General features: G+C 39.3%; 1 protein-coding gene across 3 annotated transcripts in view; it reads left to right on the forward strand.

Annotated features, from left to right (window-relative positions):
• The window catches only part of Ripk1 (receptor interacting serine/threonine kinase 1), a 35380-nt gene extending 17011 nt beyond the window's left edge, over positions 1-18369 (forward strand). For all 3 annotated transcript variants that reach the window (XM_076859130.1, XM_076859131.1, XM_076859132.1), the window contains 5 exons: positions 3137-3213; positions 9398-9488; positions 10250-10813; positions 14325-14477; positions 16396-18369. In XM_076859130.1, coding sequence (XP_076715245.1) covers positions 3137-3213; positions 9398-9488; positions 10250-10813; positions 14325-14477; positions 16396-16682 — 1172 coding nt within the window. In that variant the 3' untranslated portion in view covers positions 16683-18369. The remainder of the gene's footprint in view (positions 1-3136; positions 3214-9397; positions 9489-10249; positions 10814-14324; positions 14478-16395) is intronic.
• The last annotated feature ends 261 nt before the right edge of the window (positions 18370-18630 follow it).

Below are 18630 nucleotides of genomic sequence, written 5' to 3' on the forward strand. Positions count from 1 at the left end.
AAGTTCATTGTATTTACCCATTGTTTTGATTATTGTGTTGTGGTGTTCTTATTTTGATACCAAATGTGTCACCAACTGAGTGTCCTAAAATTGACTACGCATAGCTGTCATCAGACTCCACAGGTTTAAAGGCTTAGTTCCATATGACTCGTCACTTCAAATAGGGTACCCAGGCTATCCACACTTTTGCTCAGATAACTACAAATTCAGGTGTTCCCATGACTTCTACCTAGGTATGATAATTCATTAGAAAGTCTTACAGAACCTATGAAAATTCTTATTTTTATTATGTATTAAACTCAAAAACACCCAAATGGAAGAGGTATATAAACCAAGATATGGCAGAGAGTGTGTGTGCGTGCGCGCACACACACACACATGGGGCTTCATTACTGTCCTCAGGCACATACACCCTTCCAGCTCTTCTATATGTTTATCAATCCAGAAACTCTTTGGACCCCATCATTTATGGTTCTCACAGAACTTCTATTATGTAGGCATGATAGATTAAATCATTGGTCTTTAGGAATTGAACTTAATCTCATCCCTCTCCTCTTCTTGCAGTTCAAAAGGTGGTGCCAAAAGTTTCACCTCTAATCATGGCTTAATCTTTCTGCTTACCAGGCCCTGTTTTGAGGTTATCTACCCAACTCCATTGCTCACCCATCCTCCTTATTACTTTAGGAGATTCCAAGTATTTTAGGAACTACCTGTCAGGAACCAAATCAGAGACAAAAGCCAAATCTTTATTTTTTAGTATACTATGTGTGTATTTCCTGGTTTTTCAAGGTGTCATCTTTTATCAGTCGCTGTCTGTTTGGAGAACTTCCTCAAGCTATTCTCATAGGGTAATAAATTCTCTTCCTCTTCCTCTGAGAAGGTCTGAATCTTCCTATGATTTCTGATGGATATTTTTGCTGGGTGTAGGATTCTGGGTTGACAGTTCTTTTCTTTTCACACTTGAAAAATATTGTAGCCTCCATGGTTTCAATTGAAAATCATGTCATTCTAATTGTGTGAAGTGTTTTTCCTTATAGGTATTATTTTCCGTTGTACTTCTCTCTGACTGCTTTCAAGATTTTGTCTTTGTCTTTTTTTTCCACATTTTTTTTCTACATTTTTCTTGGTGTGGATTAACTTGGGTTTTTTCAGCTTCAGTTTTGCTTCGCTTCTTGAAATTATGTTTATGCCTAGACATAAGTGGGAATCTTTCAGCCATTATTTCTTTGAGTGCTTTTTTCAACTGTATTTTCAAGAAACTGTGTTTCTTGAACTCTGATAACATAGAAACTAAATCTTTTGTTATGGCGCTGCAGGTCCCTGAGGCTCTACATTTTTTTTCCTCTCAATTAATTTCTTCTCCCTTGTTCAGATTGGGAAGTTCTGTCATTTCATCTTCCAGTTAACTGCTTTTCTCTGTCATCTCCATTTTGCTTTTAAGTCCATCTAGGAGCTTTTTATTTTGCTGTGTGTATGTGTGTACGCGCATGCGCTTTCGCACGGGAATACATGTTGGGAACTGAACCCAGTCTTCAGTACACTAAGTATGTGTGTACCCTCAACCCCATTCTGTATTTCTTTGCTGAGACTTTGTATTCCATTTGTTTCAAGCAGGTTCTAAATTCCTATTGAAGAACTATTTTTATCATGGCTGTTTTAAAAGTCTTTGCCAGTTGTACCAACATCTCTGTGTTGGAATCTGTTGCCTTTTCTTACTCTAGTTTGGAATTTTTCTGGTTCGTAGTATAATGTATGATTTCTCTGAAACGTATATATCTTACTATATTATAAGAGTCTGCATATTCTTTAAGCCTTCTGTTTTAGCTGATTTTTTCCTGACTCTGCTTTGGCAGGGGAACCACTAGTGGTTGCCACTTTACTAATACCAGGCAGAGGTAGAAGTCCAAGTTCTCTGCTCAGACCCCACTGACACCCAAAGCAGGGTCTTCTTTACACTGTTGGTCATTGCCTCACGTTGTGGCAGAGTCTACATGGTCTCCACAACCACTGCAATCAAAGTGCATCATCACCACTGGACAACAGTGGAAGTCCCAAGTCATTGACAGGCTTTCTCTGATACTTACCCAACAAGGTGGAGAAGAGGCATTCTGTTAGGCTCTGTGTGGTACAAGTCCAGGTTACCCTTGTGGTGTCAGGCATCTGTTAGGCTCTGTGTGGTACAAGTCCAGGTTACCCTTGTGGTGTCTGGACACCAAGAGAATGGAAGGGCTCATTGTCAGCTAACAGGCAGCACAGTCCTATCTTCCTATTTGAGTTTCTCTAACCTCACCCTGGTGGGAATACTGGGGTGCCTTGTCACTAACCCACAAGGTTGCAAGTCTAGGCTTTCTACTTGGCCTTTGCTTATGTGGGTGGCGGTGGAATTATAGTTTTTTTTTTGGGGGGGTCGTTAGCTTCAACAAAGTGATTATTGATCAAATTGATCAAACATTTTCTACTGGTCGGCTACCCCTTGCTTAATGCTATGTTGAGAAAGATTAGGCTGTTGTTGCTGCTGCTGCTGCTGTTATTGTCTGTGTGCTTGTTGATGTTTCTTGGTTGCTAGTCTTTCAGATCCAACTGTTGTTTATGAGCAAAGAGAAAATCCAGTGAACTCATTACCATGTATGTGTTTTCTTAGCCATGATGCCCTAGTCAAACTGCCTTCCTTTCTCCTCCTTCCAAAGGATCCATACATTTATTTGATACATAATATCTTCCAAATGATTCATATATTTATTTGATACATAATATCTAATATCTAATCCTTTATTCCCAATCCTTATTCTGAGTATCTCATCCTATCATAAATCTGATGCTAGAGGGATGGAAACAGAGTTCACTCATCCTTGACCACTTGGTGATTAACTCACACCATTAGGGCTTTTGCTGCAGCCAGAGCAAGTGTACTCTGTGAGACAGAAGCTCTTGGTTTCCGGTGTTTTCTAACCCTTCTCCTGTCTGCTGGTATGTTGTCTTGTTAGTCTCTTCATCAGAGTCAGTGATTTGGAGTTTAAATTTTTATCTTACTGCTTTGTCCACAGATTGAGGTAAGAAATCAAAGACAATAGATTGCTAATATTTTAATTTTATTTTAGAAAATTAAGAAATTTAAAGGACTATTTTTTTCATATAGGCATTGAAGAAAAATTTAGGCCTTTTTATGTAAGTCACTTTGAAGAAAATGTAGAAGAGGATGTGGAGAGTTTAAAGGTAGGTAATATAGCAGATGCTCAAAATATTCACATGTCAATGTCTATATTCTCAGTCATGAAAACCAAAGCAGTGTAATTTGGTACTGAGATTTGAGGTAAACTAGCTTGGTGAATACAAAACAAATTAGCACTTGTAATGTAAATGTCATTATGTTGGCAAAGTGGACTCATTCCTCCATTATACTCATTAAACAAGAAAAAATACTTACAGCAATATGAAAACAAAAACACAGTGTCACTGGAAAATACATGGATCAGCCATTTTGAGGAATTCTTATAAAACAAAGACAGCAGGATTTTATATGCTAAGATTTGGAAGAGGGGAAGAATAATAACCTAAAACAATGCTGAGGAAGAAGTACTAGAGGTGCAAAAATGTTCACTGATAAGGAGTCATTTGGGGACCACATTTACGCTATCTAGAAGAGTTGGCTCCTCCCTGTGCTTCCTTGTACTTAGTAACAGAGGACAGTGGCATCTAAGGTTGAAGCCATCGTTATGGTGTCCAGGGTCAGAGAGGTACACCAAAGCCCAGTTATCAGCTAACCAACTAAGAGGAATAGAGACCTTCTTCACTTTTACATTCAGAAATCAAACTACTGCCATACACCCAAAGTCATGAAAAGGAGACTTCAAAAAGTAAACCAGGCAAGGAAATAGAGATTTCAGAATTAAAAAAAAAATCAGACAATAATTGCCCACCTTTTGAGGGATTCCCTACAGTGTAAAACAGATGTATCCAGTGCAAAGCAAGAAGCATCAAAGGGACATCAGTAAAGATAAACATTAAGGCAAAAAAACATTACCTCAACCATCAGGAAGATTTCAGAATGCTCCCAAGAAGAGGCTCCAGAGAGGGGACTCCAAGTAGAGACTGGAGAGAGAAGCCCTGGAGAAGAAAGAAGATGAGGACAGTGAAGATATTGTGAACCCCTCACTTATGGAAAGTGAGACTCCCCGGTCCTGCCACCCCTAACCTGTCAGTTCTGATACTGAGGATGTAACCAAGAGGAAGAACCATAATTTCTTGGAGTGCAAAAGACAGAATGACCTCTGCTCATGGTTCTTGACCCTGAGGGCCCAGGTACCCACCTTGGCCAGTTGCTCTGAGGCCCCCAGAGTAGTGATTCTGAGCAAAGCCTTGGAATACTTGCAAGCCCTGGTGGGGAGTGGGCAGTAAAAAGAGGATGGATACAGAAAAAATGCAGCTCCAGTGCTGCCAGCAGCAATTGCAGAAAAGAATCACGTTCCTCAGTGGGCTACTAACTGACCAAAAAGCCTGACTCTTCTGTCTTAGAAAGACAGTTTATTTTTTTCCTCACTTTCCCCTTTAGTAATTTGCCCATTTTGGTTATAGTGGTGCTGTCTGAACAGTAGATCCCAAAATGCATTGCAGCCAGTGCACACACAGATAAGGGCTTACATTCTTGGAAACTTTGAAACCCACCTCTCCCTCTTTCCTGACTCTTGGGAGTGCTGTGTCCTCTCTGGCGCCTTTGGCATCTTAGCAGACAGCTGACTGAGGAGGCTTGGGGTCTGCTTAGCTCACTAGCTCTGAAGAAAAGGCTGACAGGTCCTATGTAACAGGTGGTGGACGAGGGTGTTGGGGCTCCAGCCTGCATGAAATCTCACACTCTGCAGGAAATTTAGGCTAAGAAAGGATGCTCCCACTGGTGTCTCTGGGGGTGATGTAAAGATAGCTGGGCCTGGATGCTCTCCCTCAAGCTCCTTTTTCTGGGAGTCACCCAAGATATCTTAGGTGACGGCAAGCTCACAGACTTGAACACAGACCATTACCTCACTGTCAGACCCGTGACCTGAGGAGTGCAAACCTTTAGAGTACATTATGATGTTAGGTGACACCCCACCCCACTGTGAATGCCCAGATCTTGAGAGCACTTAAAGAGCTTGGCCTGTTAGATTATTTGTCTTAGAGTCCTTTTGGCCCTCTCCTCCAAGGGAGGAACAGTTATGTCCCTACAAGTTCCTTTTTTTTTTTTTTTTTTTGGCTCATTCTGCCTTTGTTATGCAGTGGGCTCTACAGTGCTCTTTCCCAAGATCAGAAATATTTCCCCAAGAAACAGAAAAATGGATCCTGGTTTGGGGCTTAGGGAAAGCTTGGAGTCTTGGCTCATGAACTTGTTCTGTGTCCAGGTGTTTTCCAAGGGGCATTTGAGGCCTGTCTTTGGATTTTTTCTCAAGGCAAGGTATAAGACACCTCAGAAGGAAGCACTGTGTAACTCTTCCTCTTCCTATCTGCCTCTCATCTCAATCTTTGACTCTGTTTGAAGTTCTATTGGAACCCTGCAAACCTGTCCTCCTCATGTAACCTCCAAGGAACTTGCTGGCTCTATAACCACTAGCCTCATTCTCTGCCAGTCTAACATGAGTCAAGACCCCTTTCCCAGATCTTGGCCTTACTGAGGTTCTGGGGAGAGCCACTGAGACTCATCCAGTGCTCCAGGGTCTTAAAAGCACCACAGAAGCTCTGTTTAGCCACCCATGATGGATTTTGCCCCAGTTGAATTCTGAATGTAGCTCCTAGTAGAATCCAGGTGCAGCCTCCAATCTGGGAAAGTCACCCAAACCAGCAGGTGTTATGTGGGCAAGCACAGGAACCCCTAATCCCATCCTGGAAGAAGGGTCGGCTCCTCTGTTGCCTTCTGGCTCCGGGTTTGGAAGTGGGAGAGCAGGGAAGGAAAGCACCATCTGTAGCTCTGTAAAACCAGCTGTTACTTCCAAATCTGTTGCCCACAGTAGTTTCTTTTTAAATGTGCTTCCAGGCCTCACAACCCCAGGGGAAGTTTTGGAATTAGCACTCTACTTTCTGGAGCCAGATTTTCCATAGCCAAAAGACTTCTGGAATTGTCTTGGGAGGACAGATGCGGAATAGGTTATTGATGTCTCAGAGGAATAGCTTGTGTTTTATAAGCTACAGCTGGGTATTATTCTGGGGTGATTTTTTATACATATTTTTGTGTGCATTTTATAAAGTAGTATTAACTGTTTCTTTACAAGGAAAACCTCCTGGGCAATTCAGTGGCAAAGATCTGATTTTATTTTGAAAGGCAAGTTGACCTGAAATTTTATTTTTAGTTGTGATTGCCTGATTTTAAACTGTTGACTTTGGGACATATTTTAATAAAAGACTTCTCAAATAAAAAAATATATGTGTACACATATTTCTCTCTACGTGTGTGTGTGTGTGTGTGTGTGTGTGTGTGTGTATATATCTATATATATATTGTGAGGAAGTTTTTGCTAATTGTCTTAAAATTTAGGTAAAATATACAAATTTCTAGGGGAAAATATTTTAAAACTGACTTAGATAATTCATATGGAGATAAAAACCTAAATTATTCCTATAACCATTAAAGGATATTGAATCAGTAATGAAAAATTTTTCTATAGAGAATATCCCACAAATTGCTTTGTCAGTGTGTTCTATCAAATATATCAGTCATATACAGGTTTTTCCAGATAATAGAGATGAAAATACTCTTCCAAGAGAGTTATATGCTAGCATAACTTATTTTGTTTTATTATAACTTTGATTCCCAAACCTGGAAAAGAAGGTATAAGAAAGGAAAATTATGGGGCTGAGATTGTGGCTCAGTGGTATAGTGCTTGCCTCCCATGTGTGAGGCACTGGGTATAATTCTCAGCACCCCATATAAATAAATGAATAAAGGTCCATCAACAACTAAAAAAAAAAATAAAAAGAAAGGAAAATTAAGGCCAATTTAATTTAACAGTATAAATGCAGAAATCCTGCTGGGCATAGTGGCACACGCTTATAATTCCAGTGGCTTGGGAAGCTGAGGCAGGAGAATCTCAAGTTCAAAGCCAGCCTCAGTAATTTAGTGAGGTGGTAAGCAACTCAGTGAGACTCTGTCTCTAAATAAAATACCAAAAGGGTTGGGGATGTTTAAGAGCCCCCTGGGTTCAGTCCCTGATATAAAAAAAAAAAAGTAAAAATCCAAAATAAAATACCAACAACCTGAATCTATCAATAGACAAAAAACAAATTGGATTTATTCCAAGATATAAAGTTAGTTTTAGGGAAGTCTGTCATAAGTCATTACATTATCATTTTCAGGGAGAAAAAAAAATAACTTTTCAATAGATGCAGAAAAAAATCAGTTGATAAAATATAATATTTATTCATGATTAAAAATACAAGCAACCTAGAAAAGAAGTCCTTATTCCTACATTTTTTATATTTTCTATGAGTATTATTTCAAAAGAAAAATATTTTTATTAGGGTAAAATATACAACATAAAATACACTGTTTTAGCCTTTTTTTAAGTGTACAATTTAGTGACATTAGGTACATTCACAATGTTGTGCAACCATCATCACTGTCCATTTCTAGAACTATCAATCATCCCAAACACAAACTCTGTTTACTAAATAATAGCTTCCCTTTCTTTGTCTGTCTCCTAGCCCCTGGTAATCTCTATTTTCTGCCTCTGAATTTGCCTATTCTAGGTAGATGTAGAAATAAAGTTATACAATATTTTCCATTTGAGTCTGGCTTATTTCACATAGTATAGAACATTTTTAAGGTACATTCATTTTGTAGCATGTATCAGAATTTTATTCCTTTTTTGGCTGAATAGTATTCCATCATATGGAAACATAACACATATTATTTATCCCTACATCTGTTGTTGGATGTTTGGGTTATGTCCAGCTTTTAACTATTATAAATAATGCTGCTGTGAACATTGGTGTACGGTGTCTGAGTTCCAATCTCCATTCTTTGCCATATATCCCTAAGCATGGCATTGATAGACAATATGGAAATTTTGTGTTTAACTCTGTAAGAACCTTCAATTTTCCACAGTAGCTGCACCATATTAGATTTCATACCAGCAATGCACAAGGGTTCCACACTTGTTACTTTTCGTTTCATTTCAGCAATTCTAATAAATATAAAGTGGTATCTCATTGTGGTTTTGATTTACATTTCTCTAAGGATTACTAATGTTGAGCATTATTCATATACTTATTAGTCATATGTATATCTTCTCTGGGGAAATATTTCTTCCAATCTTTTGTCAAATTGTGTGTTTGTTGTTGAGCTGTAAAAATTGTTTATATATTCTCGCTATTCATCTCTTATGAAATATATGATTTGCAAATATTTTTCCCATTCTATGAGTTGTTCTTTCACTGTCTGGATAAAATGATGCACAGGTTTTAATTCTGACATAGTCAGATTTATCTGTATTTATTTTTGTTGCTTGTACTTTTAGTGTCATGTTCAAGAAATTATTGTCAAGGTTTGGAGTTGTAGCTCAGTGGTAGGGCGCTCACCTAGCACATGGGAGGCCCTGGGTTTGATCCTCAGCACCACATAAAAATAAATAAATAAAGGTATTGTGTCCAACTACAACAAATAAATAAATAAAAAGAAATGATTGTCAAGAACAATGTCATGAAGCTTTCTAGAAAGGTAGTGGTTGTTGTTTTTTTTTTTTGTTGTTTGTTTGTCTTTTCTTTTTTGGAGCTAGGAATTGAACCCAAGGCTTCATACATGTGAGGCAAGCACTTTACCACTGAGTACATCCCAGCCTGTTCTTGTTGTTATTTTTCATACTTGAGATTGAATACAGGGCACTCTACCACTGCTACATCCCCAGCATTTTTTATATTTTTATTTTGAGACAAGCTATCACTAAGTTGCTAAGGTTGGCTTCAAACTTGCAGTCCTCCTGCCTCAGCCTTCTGAGTCCCTGAGATTACAGGCTTTTGCCACCATACCCAGCAATGTCATGAAATTATCTGTTTTTTTTCTAAGAGTTTAGCACTTAAGTTTAGTCTCTAATCCATTTTAAAAACACTTATCAAAAATCAGTTGTGCATATATGGGAGGGTTTATTTCTAGACTCTCTATTCTCTTCCATTAGTCTATGGGTTTATGCCATTGTCACACTGTTTTTTGATTATTATAGCTTTGTAATAAAATTTGAAATCAGGAAATGGAAGACCTCCATCTTTGTTCTTTTGTAGGATCATTTTGGGTATTTGGAAAAAAAATATTTTCTTTTTAAACATTTACTACTTTAAGATTTGTATGACATTTCTATGAATTTATATGAATATCTTCTTCTCATAGTATTTTTCTGGTACTTAGTCTCGTCTGCTGTTTACTTATTTATCCTCTTAATTATAGAAAGAATATCCAATGAAAAATGCAGTTTTGCAGAGATTGCAGTCTCTCCAACTTGATTGTGTGGCAGAACCCCCAAGCAGGTCAAATTCAGGTAACTTACCCTCTGGTGGGAATCTATTTATTCAATTATTTGTTTCCTTATTTGTTCCTTCTTCTCTCTAAAATATTACTTAGAACACCATGGGACACAGAAAAAGCTATAAACTTGGACACCTGCCTTGAAGGCATTTATAATATATTTGGGAGTTCCAGTTACAGATCTTTGAAATATTAAGTAACAGTATGCTCACCAAAATGTGGGACTCCTAGAAGAGGTTGATCGGGAGCACAGGTGGATGCTTTTTCATTATGCCCAAAGGGATGCCACTTCCATCTGCTCTGGGACAAATGACTTAGTTATAAACCTCATCCGTAAAAGTCATAATAATTGTTCCTGATTCCATAGGGCTTTTAAATGAAAGAATTCATGGGAAGATTGTAGGACAAGGCTGTAGCTATTCTTATTTCCACCCTGAATTGCTCCAAGGTGACCACCACCTTCTCTGCTCCAGCCAAAGTTTCTTAGAAAGACAGTCATCCTTCATTCCAAGGAAGACAGTCATCTCTGTAACACTCACTTTTCTGTTGTTTGTTTTAATTTCCTAATTTCCCTCATGTTCTCTGGGCTGCTAGTGAGAAGCTCCTACTGATTATCTGTAAACTTGTAGAAAAAAGACCATCTACTAAATGCTTTTAACTTTTCCTTGTTTTCATTATGTTACTCTGAGGGACAGATTCATGATGGTACTCAGGTTTTATTTCACTTTTTGGTGTTTCATGAAACCCACATTGATCATTTCTTCTCCTCTATAGAACAGCCTGGTTCGCTGCACAGTTCCCAGGGACTCCAGATTGGCCCTGTGGAGGAGTCCTGGTTTTCTGCCTCCCTGGAGAACCCACAAGAAGAGAGTGAGCCCATCTTGCAGCTTAAACTCCAGGAGGAAGCAAGCTATCATGCTTTTGGCAACCGCATGGACAAGCCGACAAAACAGCAGCCCAGACAGAATGTGGCTTACAACAGAGAGGAGGAGAGGAAACGAAGGGTCTCTCATGACCCCTTTGCACATCAGAACCCTTATGAGAATGTTCAGAACACCAGTGGAAAAGGTCTTGCTTATCCCAATGCAGCCAGTCATAGCAGTGCAGTAAACCAACCGACAGGGCTAACCAGCCAACCTCAGGGACCATATTGGAACACTGACTTATACAATGTACCTGGGTTTGGGATAAGACCACTGGATCCAGTGACAGCAAGTACAGGATTTTGGTATGGGTTGAATTCCAGCCACATGCCTAATCTGTATAAAACTCCAGTGCCTGAAACCAACCTACCAGCAAACACACCCACCATTCCACTCTACTCCTTTCCATCAACAGGTAAACTGACCTTTAAGAATCATAATCTTATCTTTTTTTCTAAAATGTTTTTGAAAATGAAGCAGCCATTACCTGTGCCATAGATTCTAAGTTATTGATGGGGACAGAGAGAAGTTGTACTTGCCACTGTGGAATGGTCTCCATCAGACTCCTTGTTCTGGGAATATTTCAGTTTTGTTCTAGGATTCATCCCAGCTGCCCACAGATATTGGTTACAGGTCCTTGTAATTGGTAGGCATCTTCTGCTCTAACTTGAATCACCTAGTAGTCTCCAGTGTTCCATGCGGTGGGAATATTCTTGCTTGCTGTTTTTTGAAGGTAAGAAATAAGTCTTAGAAATTTTTATTTCTTTTCTTACACCTTTTGTGATGAGAAATTTTCTTTGAATTTCCATATCTCAGGTAAAGTCAAAGCTAGTTGATAATAGTTACAGATTCTCTAGAGAAGTGGTTTAATTTAATATCCAGTATCATTACCAAACAATACTTATTTCTACCACCTTTGCTACTTGAATTTCATCTATTGATGCTACCTATACTGTGCTCTAGGAATCCTGAAATAAGCTTCGGTAGTGGAAGCTTTAAAAACCACAGAACTTTCTGCCCTGGGCATGCAGTTCAGTGGTAGAGTACTTGTCTAGCACACTTGAGTCCTAGATTGCATTATCTTTCAAAAGGGTAAATTCTCTAGAAACCTCCTATGGAAACATTCTGGTTTTTTTTTCCTATGGGTTTTATTATACTATCTATGGAACGTAAAATGTTGTATTAGACATGAACTGGGATCTGTGTCATACCTAATTTACGTGAGTGAAATGTCCTTTTGTTTCCCTTTGTGACTGAAACTGAAACATCTCCATATCATCTGATCACTTAAGATTTCATCCCATAATAATTTCCAAAGCACTCCCCGGTTTGTGCCAGGCATTTTCTAGGGAATGAAGAGATGTAACAGTGAAAAAATAAACAAGTCTGAGTCACTTCCCACATGGAGCTTAAATTCTTGTGGTTAAAAGGCAGCGCGTAAACCATTATAATGTGTCAGTGTTATTCATTGTACATGAATAACCAAAGCTCACTAGTTTAGTACCCCAAACTTTTTTCCATTCTCACTCTTCCTCTGTTACTGGTTCTGCCAACCATGAATATACAGCACTCTTACCCCTTCATGATTCTGAGATGCTCTCTGTTGGGAAAGCAAAACTTCACTAGAAGCATTAGTGGAATTTTCTGTTTCTGACCCTAAGGATGATCCTGTAAAGTACTAAGTTTGTAAATGAACAAGGCGAGTTTTTCATTGCAAATTTAACCAATTCTTCTACTTGCTTTTGCTATCATCAAATAGACTTGACTCTGCACCAAATGTGAGTTTTCTAATTCACCCTGCTATACAAGGAGGGTGTGTCTATACCTGTAAATACAGAAGGGAAATAGTTCTTCATGTTGATGAAATCTCCCAGGATCCTTCCTTTTGTTTTATGCACTGCCTTAAGTGATGTTAGAAAGGGACAGCTCACGTGACTCAGTTAGGAGTCCTGAGATCTAGTCCCTTGGTGGCATTCATTATCTCTGCATGACTGGGCAAATCATTTGCCTCTCCAGTATTCGTTATCCTCATTTACAAATGAAAATGTGACATTAGAAGATTTACACGTTACAAGTTCTCACAGATCCCAGTTCATGATTAGACATGAACTGGGATCTGTGTCATACCTAATTTACGTGAGTGAATTTGTGTTTCTAATATTGCATTAGTTTCTCCATTTCGCAACTTTTCTGGGATTTCCAGTGGCCAGATGTGGGCTAGAAGCCTGCAGAAAGCACGGATTCAAAAACAGGCATCTGAGTAGAGAGGTGCAGCATAAAATCCTGGCACTGGGTCAGGTATTGTCTAACTTAACGTCTGTTTAACAGCCTGTGGTTCACTGTTAGTTAACAGAGTGTCACCATAAACTAGAACAGTAGGCTATCAGAATTAAATGAGATAAGGCAATTTACTGCTATGCCTGATAGTGTCCTGAGTGGCCAGTAAATGCTAGCTGCTGTTATCGTCACTATTATTCTCCTTAATAAATGTCACTTACAAAAGGCAGGGTCTTTAAAGTTGGAAGGCACTTTAGAGACTGGATTAGACTGTAGTCAAGGATTCTTTACGAGGATTCCAGTTTCAGCAGTTTCACTGACCACCCAAAATTACAGATATCACATATTTCTTACATCTGTCATTAGAGATGGTGCCTAGTTCCTTTGCCTTCATCAGAGAAATTTAACCAAGTGAGTATGGTGTCCACTCCATCTGGGCTGCCTCGTTGAGGACCAGATGTGCTGTCTGAGGTTCCTAGAGCTAAATTTAATATACCTTCTTCTTAGAACTGTCTTCTTTCCTCCTCCTCTCTCCTGCAAAGATCTGCTAAATGTTCTGAATTACAGTACTAGTATTTGATAGGTCCAACCCAGCATGAATTGGCGTTTGGGTTTGTTGTATATGGGATAAGGACCCTTAATAGATATTTGGGTAGTGGGATCCTGCTGGGAAATGTGGTTGATCCTTGTGTCCTCCTTCATCCACCCCATTTTCTGTCTTGGTAGCACCCACACTGGTAGAACACTTATAATATAAAATTGACAATCTTAATTATTTTTAGGTGTACAGTTCAAAGGTATTGAGAACATTCACACTGTTGTACAGCCGTTGCCACCACCCATCTCCAGAATGTCTTCATCCTTCCAAACTGAAACGTCCCATTAAATACTAACTCTCCATTCCCTCTCCCTCTCTTTCCTGGCAACCACCTACTACTTTCTGTCTATGACTTTGTTTACTCTGGGTACCTCTTATAAGTGGAGTCATATAGATTTGTCCCTTTGTAACTGGTTTACTTAATTTAGCAAATGTCCTCAAAGATCATGCATGTTACAGCATATATCAGAATTTTCTTATTATGCCAGTTTCAGTGATATGTTGCCTGTAATCCCAGCATTCAGGAATTTGAGACTAGCCTGGGCAAGAAAGAGATGCCCATCTCAAAAAAATTGCTTCTGATTAAGGCTGAATATGATTCATTGGATATATATACTACATTTTGTTTATAGGCACTGGGTTTGCTTTACCTTTTAGCTATTGTGAATAATGTTGCTATGAACATGGGGATAAAAATATTTCTGCATTCAGTTCTTTTAGGCTATAGGAATTACTGCATCATATGGTATTTCTATTTTATATTTTTTTGAGGGAACTCCATACTGGTTTTCACCATGACTGTACCATTTTATATTCCTACCAACAATGTACAAGAGTTCCATTTTCTCCACATTTATACCAACACTGTTTGTTTGTGTGGTGGTTTTAGAGTTCCTAATGGGTGTGAGGTGGAGTAACCACATTTTAAAGACAAAAGATGTTAAGAATGGTATAAGATAATTACACATTTGGAGTAAACCCCAGTTCCTTTACCATGCCATATTTTTTTCTCTTGCTTGATGGATTTACTTGTATGTTTCCGTCTCTTCAGATGAGTCCCCAAAATGTTGCATATACAATAGTACTGGCATACAGATTGGAGCCTATAATTATATGGAGGTTGGTACAGTGAATTCACAACTACCAGAAAACACATGTGCAAATGTGAAAGAAGAGCCACTTTCCAAGTTCCGAGATATCTTCGGTAAGATGCTCTTTAAAGACTTAGTGCTGGGCTGGGGATATAGCTCAGTTGGTAGAGTGCTTGCCTAGCATGCACAAGACCCTGGGTTCAATCCCCAGCACCACAAAAAAAAAAAAAAAAAAAAAAAAGACTTAGTGCTGGGCTGGGGATGTAGCTCAGTGATAGAGGACTTGCCTAGCATATGCAAAGCCCTGGGTTTTGATACCTAGCACCACAAAACAAAAAAACCAACAAATAATGTCTAGTAACCTTGATTTTTCTTACTTGTTGAGAGGGATATAATGGAATCTTAAAATTTCTCTGATGATTCTTCCTGAAAGTTATTCAATATCTCCTCCTGATAAGTTATAAAGAAATCATATGTAATCTCCATATAAGTTCTTTGTTTTTCATGCAGGGATAATCACAGTATCTAATTCATAACTCTATTATGAAAATTAAGGGAGTCAATATGTGTAAAGAGCTTGGATACTGCCTGGTACATAGGAAGATCTATAAAGCATTAAACTTTGATCATCATCAGTATTACTGTTTAGACCTGAGAGAAATTGCTCTATTAGGTCCCCATCAAAGGGGATTCTGTAAAAAGTGGAACACTGTACCCTCACCAGCACCTCTGTAATGAAAATAAGAGGGCTGTCTCTCAGAGGGTTTCACTCTGCAGGCCTATAACATTAATCTTAAGACACAGGCTAGGAAAAGGGGTCAAGAGGTCAAATTTAAAAAATTGATTTAAAAAAAAGAGGTCAAATGATGTGATTAAGAATCCAGCTTTCTTGGGGTTGTCGAAGTTTTTCTATAAATGACTAGATAGTAAATACATTAGTCTATGTTGGACCTGAGGTCTCTCTTGGAACTACCCAAATACTACTAGTTCATGGTAGTATAAAAGCAACCTCAGAAGATATGTACATGGATGATCATGGCTGGATTCCAATAAAACTTTATTTACAAATCAAGTAGGGGGCCAGAACTTCTACCTATAGATGTTCTTAACTTTTGAGGAACCGAAGGTATCTTTAAGAATCTGATGAAATTCAGGGCTCCTCTCCTAAAGATTCTGACAAAATTTGGCAGATATTTTGGGAGGTTCTTGGACTGCTAATATCCAGTAATAGCAACAGAAACTACGTTGTCATGGGCTGAGGAAAGAATGGGAGATGAGTAGGAAAAATCAGATGTCTTTTTCTTTGTATTCAGCATACTGAGATAGGGTAAGGATCGAGTAATATGGTTTGTTTGTGATGGTGGTTTTATATTTTTTTTCCTTTATTAATTATTTTTCTGAAGAGCTGAAGGGATAGAATCAGTAGAAGGAGAGATGGCATGGCTATAGGAAAAAAGGGGACAGCAGTTTGGGGAAGAGGAGAAAATAAAGGTAGGAAGGGGTCTAAAAATGAACCTTGAAGAATATTGATGCCTCCTACCTCATCCCTTGAGAAATAGGGAGGGCATAGTAACTGAACGATGGTCTTAGTGTCTCTGGTTAACTAAGAGGAAAGTGAATTGCATAAGCAGGGTCAGGAGTGGGGGTAGTGTAACTATGGCCAGATGTAAGTGGAAAATCTTCAAAAGGAACAAAAATGTGGTTTTTCCTGTCACATCCAGGAAGGTCTGACATAAACAGGGCCACTGAGTATGGTTGATTGGAATCCCCACACTAATAGCCAGGGAGGGGTTTTATTCACAACACTATGGGCTGTGGTCCAGGTGTATTTGCCAGGAGGAAGGGTCACACACAGACTCAAGGCAATTGCGCATGCTGAGTTCATCCAGTGAGTCAGTAACTAGATTAAGAAGCCATCTTTTTCTGCCTACGCTGGTATTCTTCATTTTGCTGGGGCTCTTCAGCAATCCAGGAAGCTAGATTGTTCAAATGGATTACAGCCTGACACCTTCTTTCTTTTCCATTTGGTAGATAATACCTCTAGTCTGACTGCCAAACATTTGAACCCTGTCAGGGAAAACCTGGGAAAGCACTGGAAAAACTGTGCCCGTAAGCTGGGCTTCACTGAGTCTCAGATTGATGAAATCGACCATGATTATGAGCGCGATGGACTGAAAGAAAAAGTTTACCAGATGCTCCAGAAGTGGCTGATGAGGGAAGGCAATAAGGGGGCCACCGTGGGAAAGCTGGCCCAGGCGCTCCACCAGTGTTCCAGAATAGACCTCCTGAACGCCTTGATCCATGTCAGCCACAACTAAACCTGGAGGGGCTTGGGCAACATGAAGCAAACTCCTCACTTAGTGAATAAGCCACTGGTGGATGTGCTGCCCAAAAACATTCAAGATTCTATCCTCACGGATATGTCATTGCCTGCATTTCAGAGCTGAAGAATGGCAAGAGAATCTTCAGCCAGCATGCCACTCTCAGGAAAGTATGCATACAGGAGGCTTCTTAATACCCATGGACCAATTAACAACAAAAAAAGAGAAAGAGAAAGCCTAGTTGGGTGTAAAAGGAAAAGAAGAGGTGTTTGAAGAATATCATTTTCTTTCAGCCCATGTCATAACCTTAAATTATGCTAGTCATTTAATTTCCTGGGGTTTTGGTGAAAAAACAAATTCAGCTTTCTTATTTTGGGCTTTCTTCTGCACATAGGCTCCTCTTATAACCAAAGTGCAATAAATTTCTAATTTCTGTGCAAATAGATTTTTTTGTATGACAACCAACAGTTTGTCCCAAAATTATAGGACCTAATAACTTCAGTATCAAATACTGTCACCACAGACTCTTAAGAAATTATGTGCAATCCCCCTTCATTGTTCTAAAGTATAAATTCACTGAAGGGAAAGAGTACTAAAGAGGAGAAAAAAAAATACAGGGGTGGGGGGAAATCATTGGATTTTCCTGGCAGTTATTTCAAGAAAATGTTATGAATTGTGACTACCACAGAAATTCTTATTTTATATGTGCTTTCCTAACACTCCAGTACTTTATGCAGTTTCCCATCCTGTGTACCCCAGACAGGGAAAGGTATGTGGGAAATATTGATCTCTTCACCCCTGGGTGTGATCAGAGCCTCAGGACTGATCACTGTTGAGCTCTTACTTCAGTTTACCCCAGCATACTAAAGAGATGTGTTTATTTTTTTCTTTGTGCTGTGAAGCTAAAAAAAAAAAAAAAAAAAAAAAACTTGAGAGCCTGGTCATTATGCATCTAGCACTCAGCCTTTCAAAGCCCTTATGAAACCCAGGAGCAAATGAAAGAACTTCTAGAACAGAACTTGAAGCCACCCAGGTCATTGGGCATTGTTGCTGGCACTTTGCTAAACAGAGATATGCCATTGTGCTCAGCTCTCCCAACACAGAGGGAGAGAAGGGTGCAGTGATGGTCGCTCTGTCTGGAGAGATTCTGATGTCTTGGGTCGATAACAGTATTGTTGGTTCTGATTCTGAATCCCCTCCAGCCTCTGCAGACACACACCCCTGAAATGAGGATGCAGAACAGGGTTTCTCCACTTAGCTCTATTGGCATTGAGCCACGTAGGTTTTTTTTTTTTTTTTGGTTGGGGGGGAGGCTATCCTGTGCCTTCCCTCATCTTGCCCCCAGTGACAATGTCTCTAGGAATTTCCAAGTATTCCCTGGAAGGTAAAAATTGCCCTGCTTGAGAAGAGTATTGCTGTAAGCCTCAGTATGTCCACACATGTCAGGTCTCACTACTTAACTGCCACCAGCATTAAGTCATGCTGACCCCAAATAAAATTGGAGTGGGGAAGGGCCCAGGCTTTGCTGAAGGAGCATGTGTGATTTCTAAATAGGTTCCTTGGCCCTCCATTCCAATGGTGTTCTGGTTCTCTTAAATTGAAAAGAGGTTAGATGGTCAGTGTTAAGAGACAAAAATGGAAGGTATTTTAATGGACTTTTTAAAATAAAACGTTATACATGAAATACAGGCCATTGAAATGATGTGTGTTTGTATAAATGAAACTATTTGGGATTGTCTGCTGTACCTCTGCTGCTCAGGTTGGCATTTCCTGTGTGTTGTCCCCCTTTACCCTCCTGCTGCTGGCAGAGAGAGCGAGCTGATGGTAGAAAGAGGAGCTCCCAGGAAGCAGGCCTGGCCATCCTCTGGGTGACAGGCCTACAGCACTGCTGTCCTTTCTCTGGGATTCAGAAGCCTTTCCTCCACCTCCCTCTCCACTCTCTAAA

This window comes from Callospermophilus lateralis, chromosome 6 (genome assembly GCF_048772815.1).
Source record: "Callospermophilus lateralis isolate mCalLat2 chromosome 6, mCalLat2.hap1, whole genome shotgun sequence".
Taxonomy (NCBI): Eukaryota; Metazoa; Chordata; class Mammalia; order Rodentia; family Sciuridae; genus Callospermophilus; species Callospermophilus lateralis.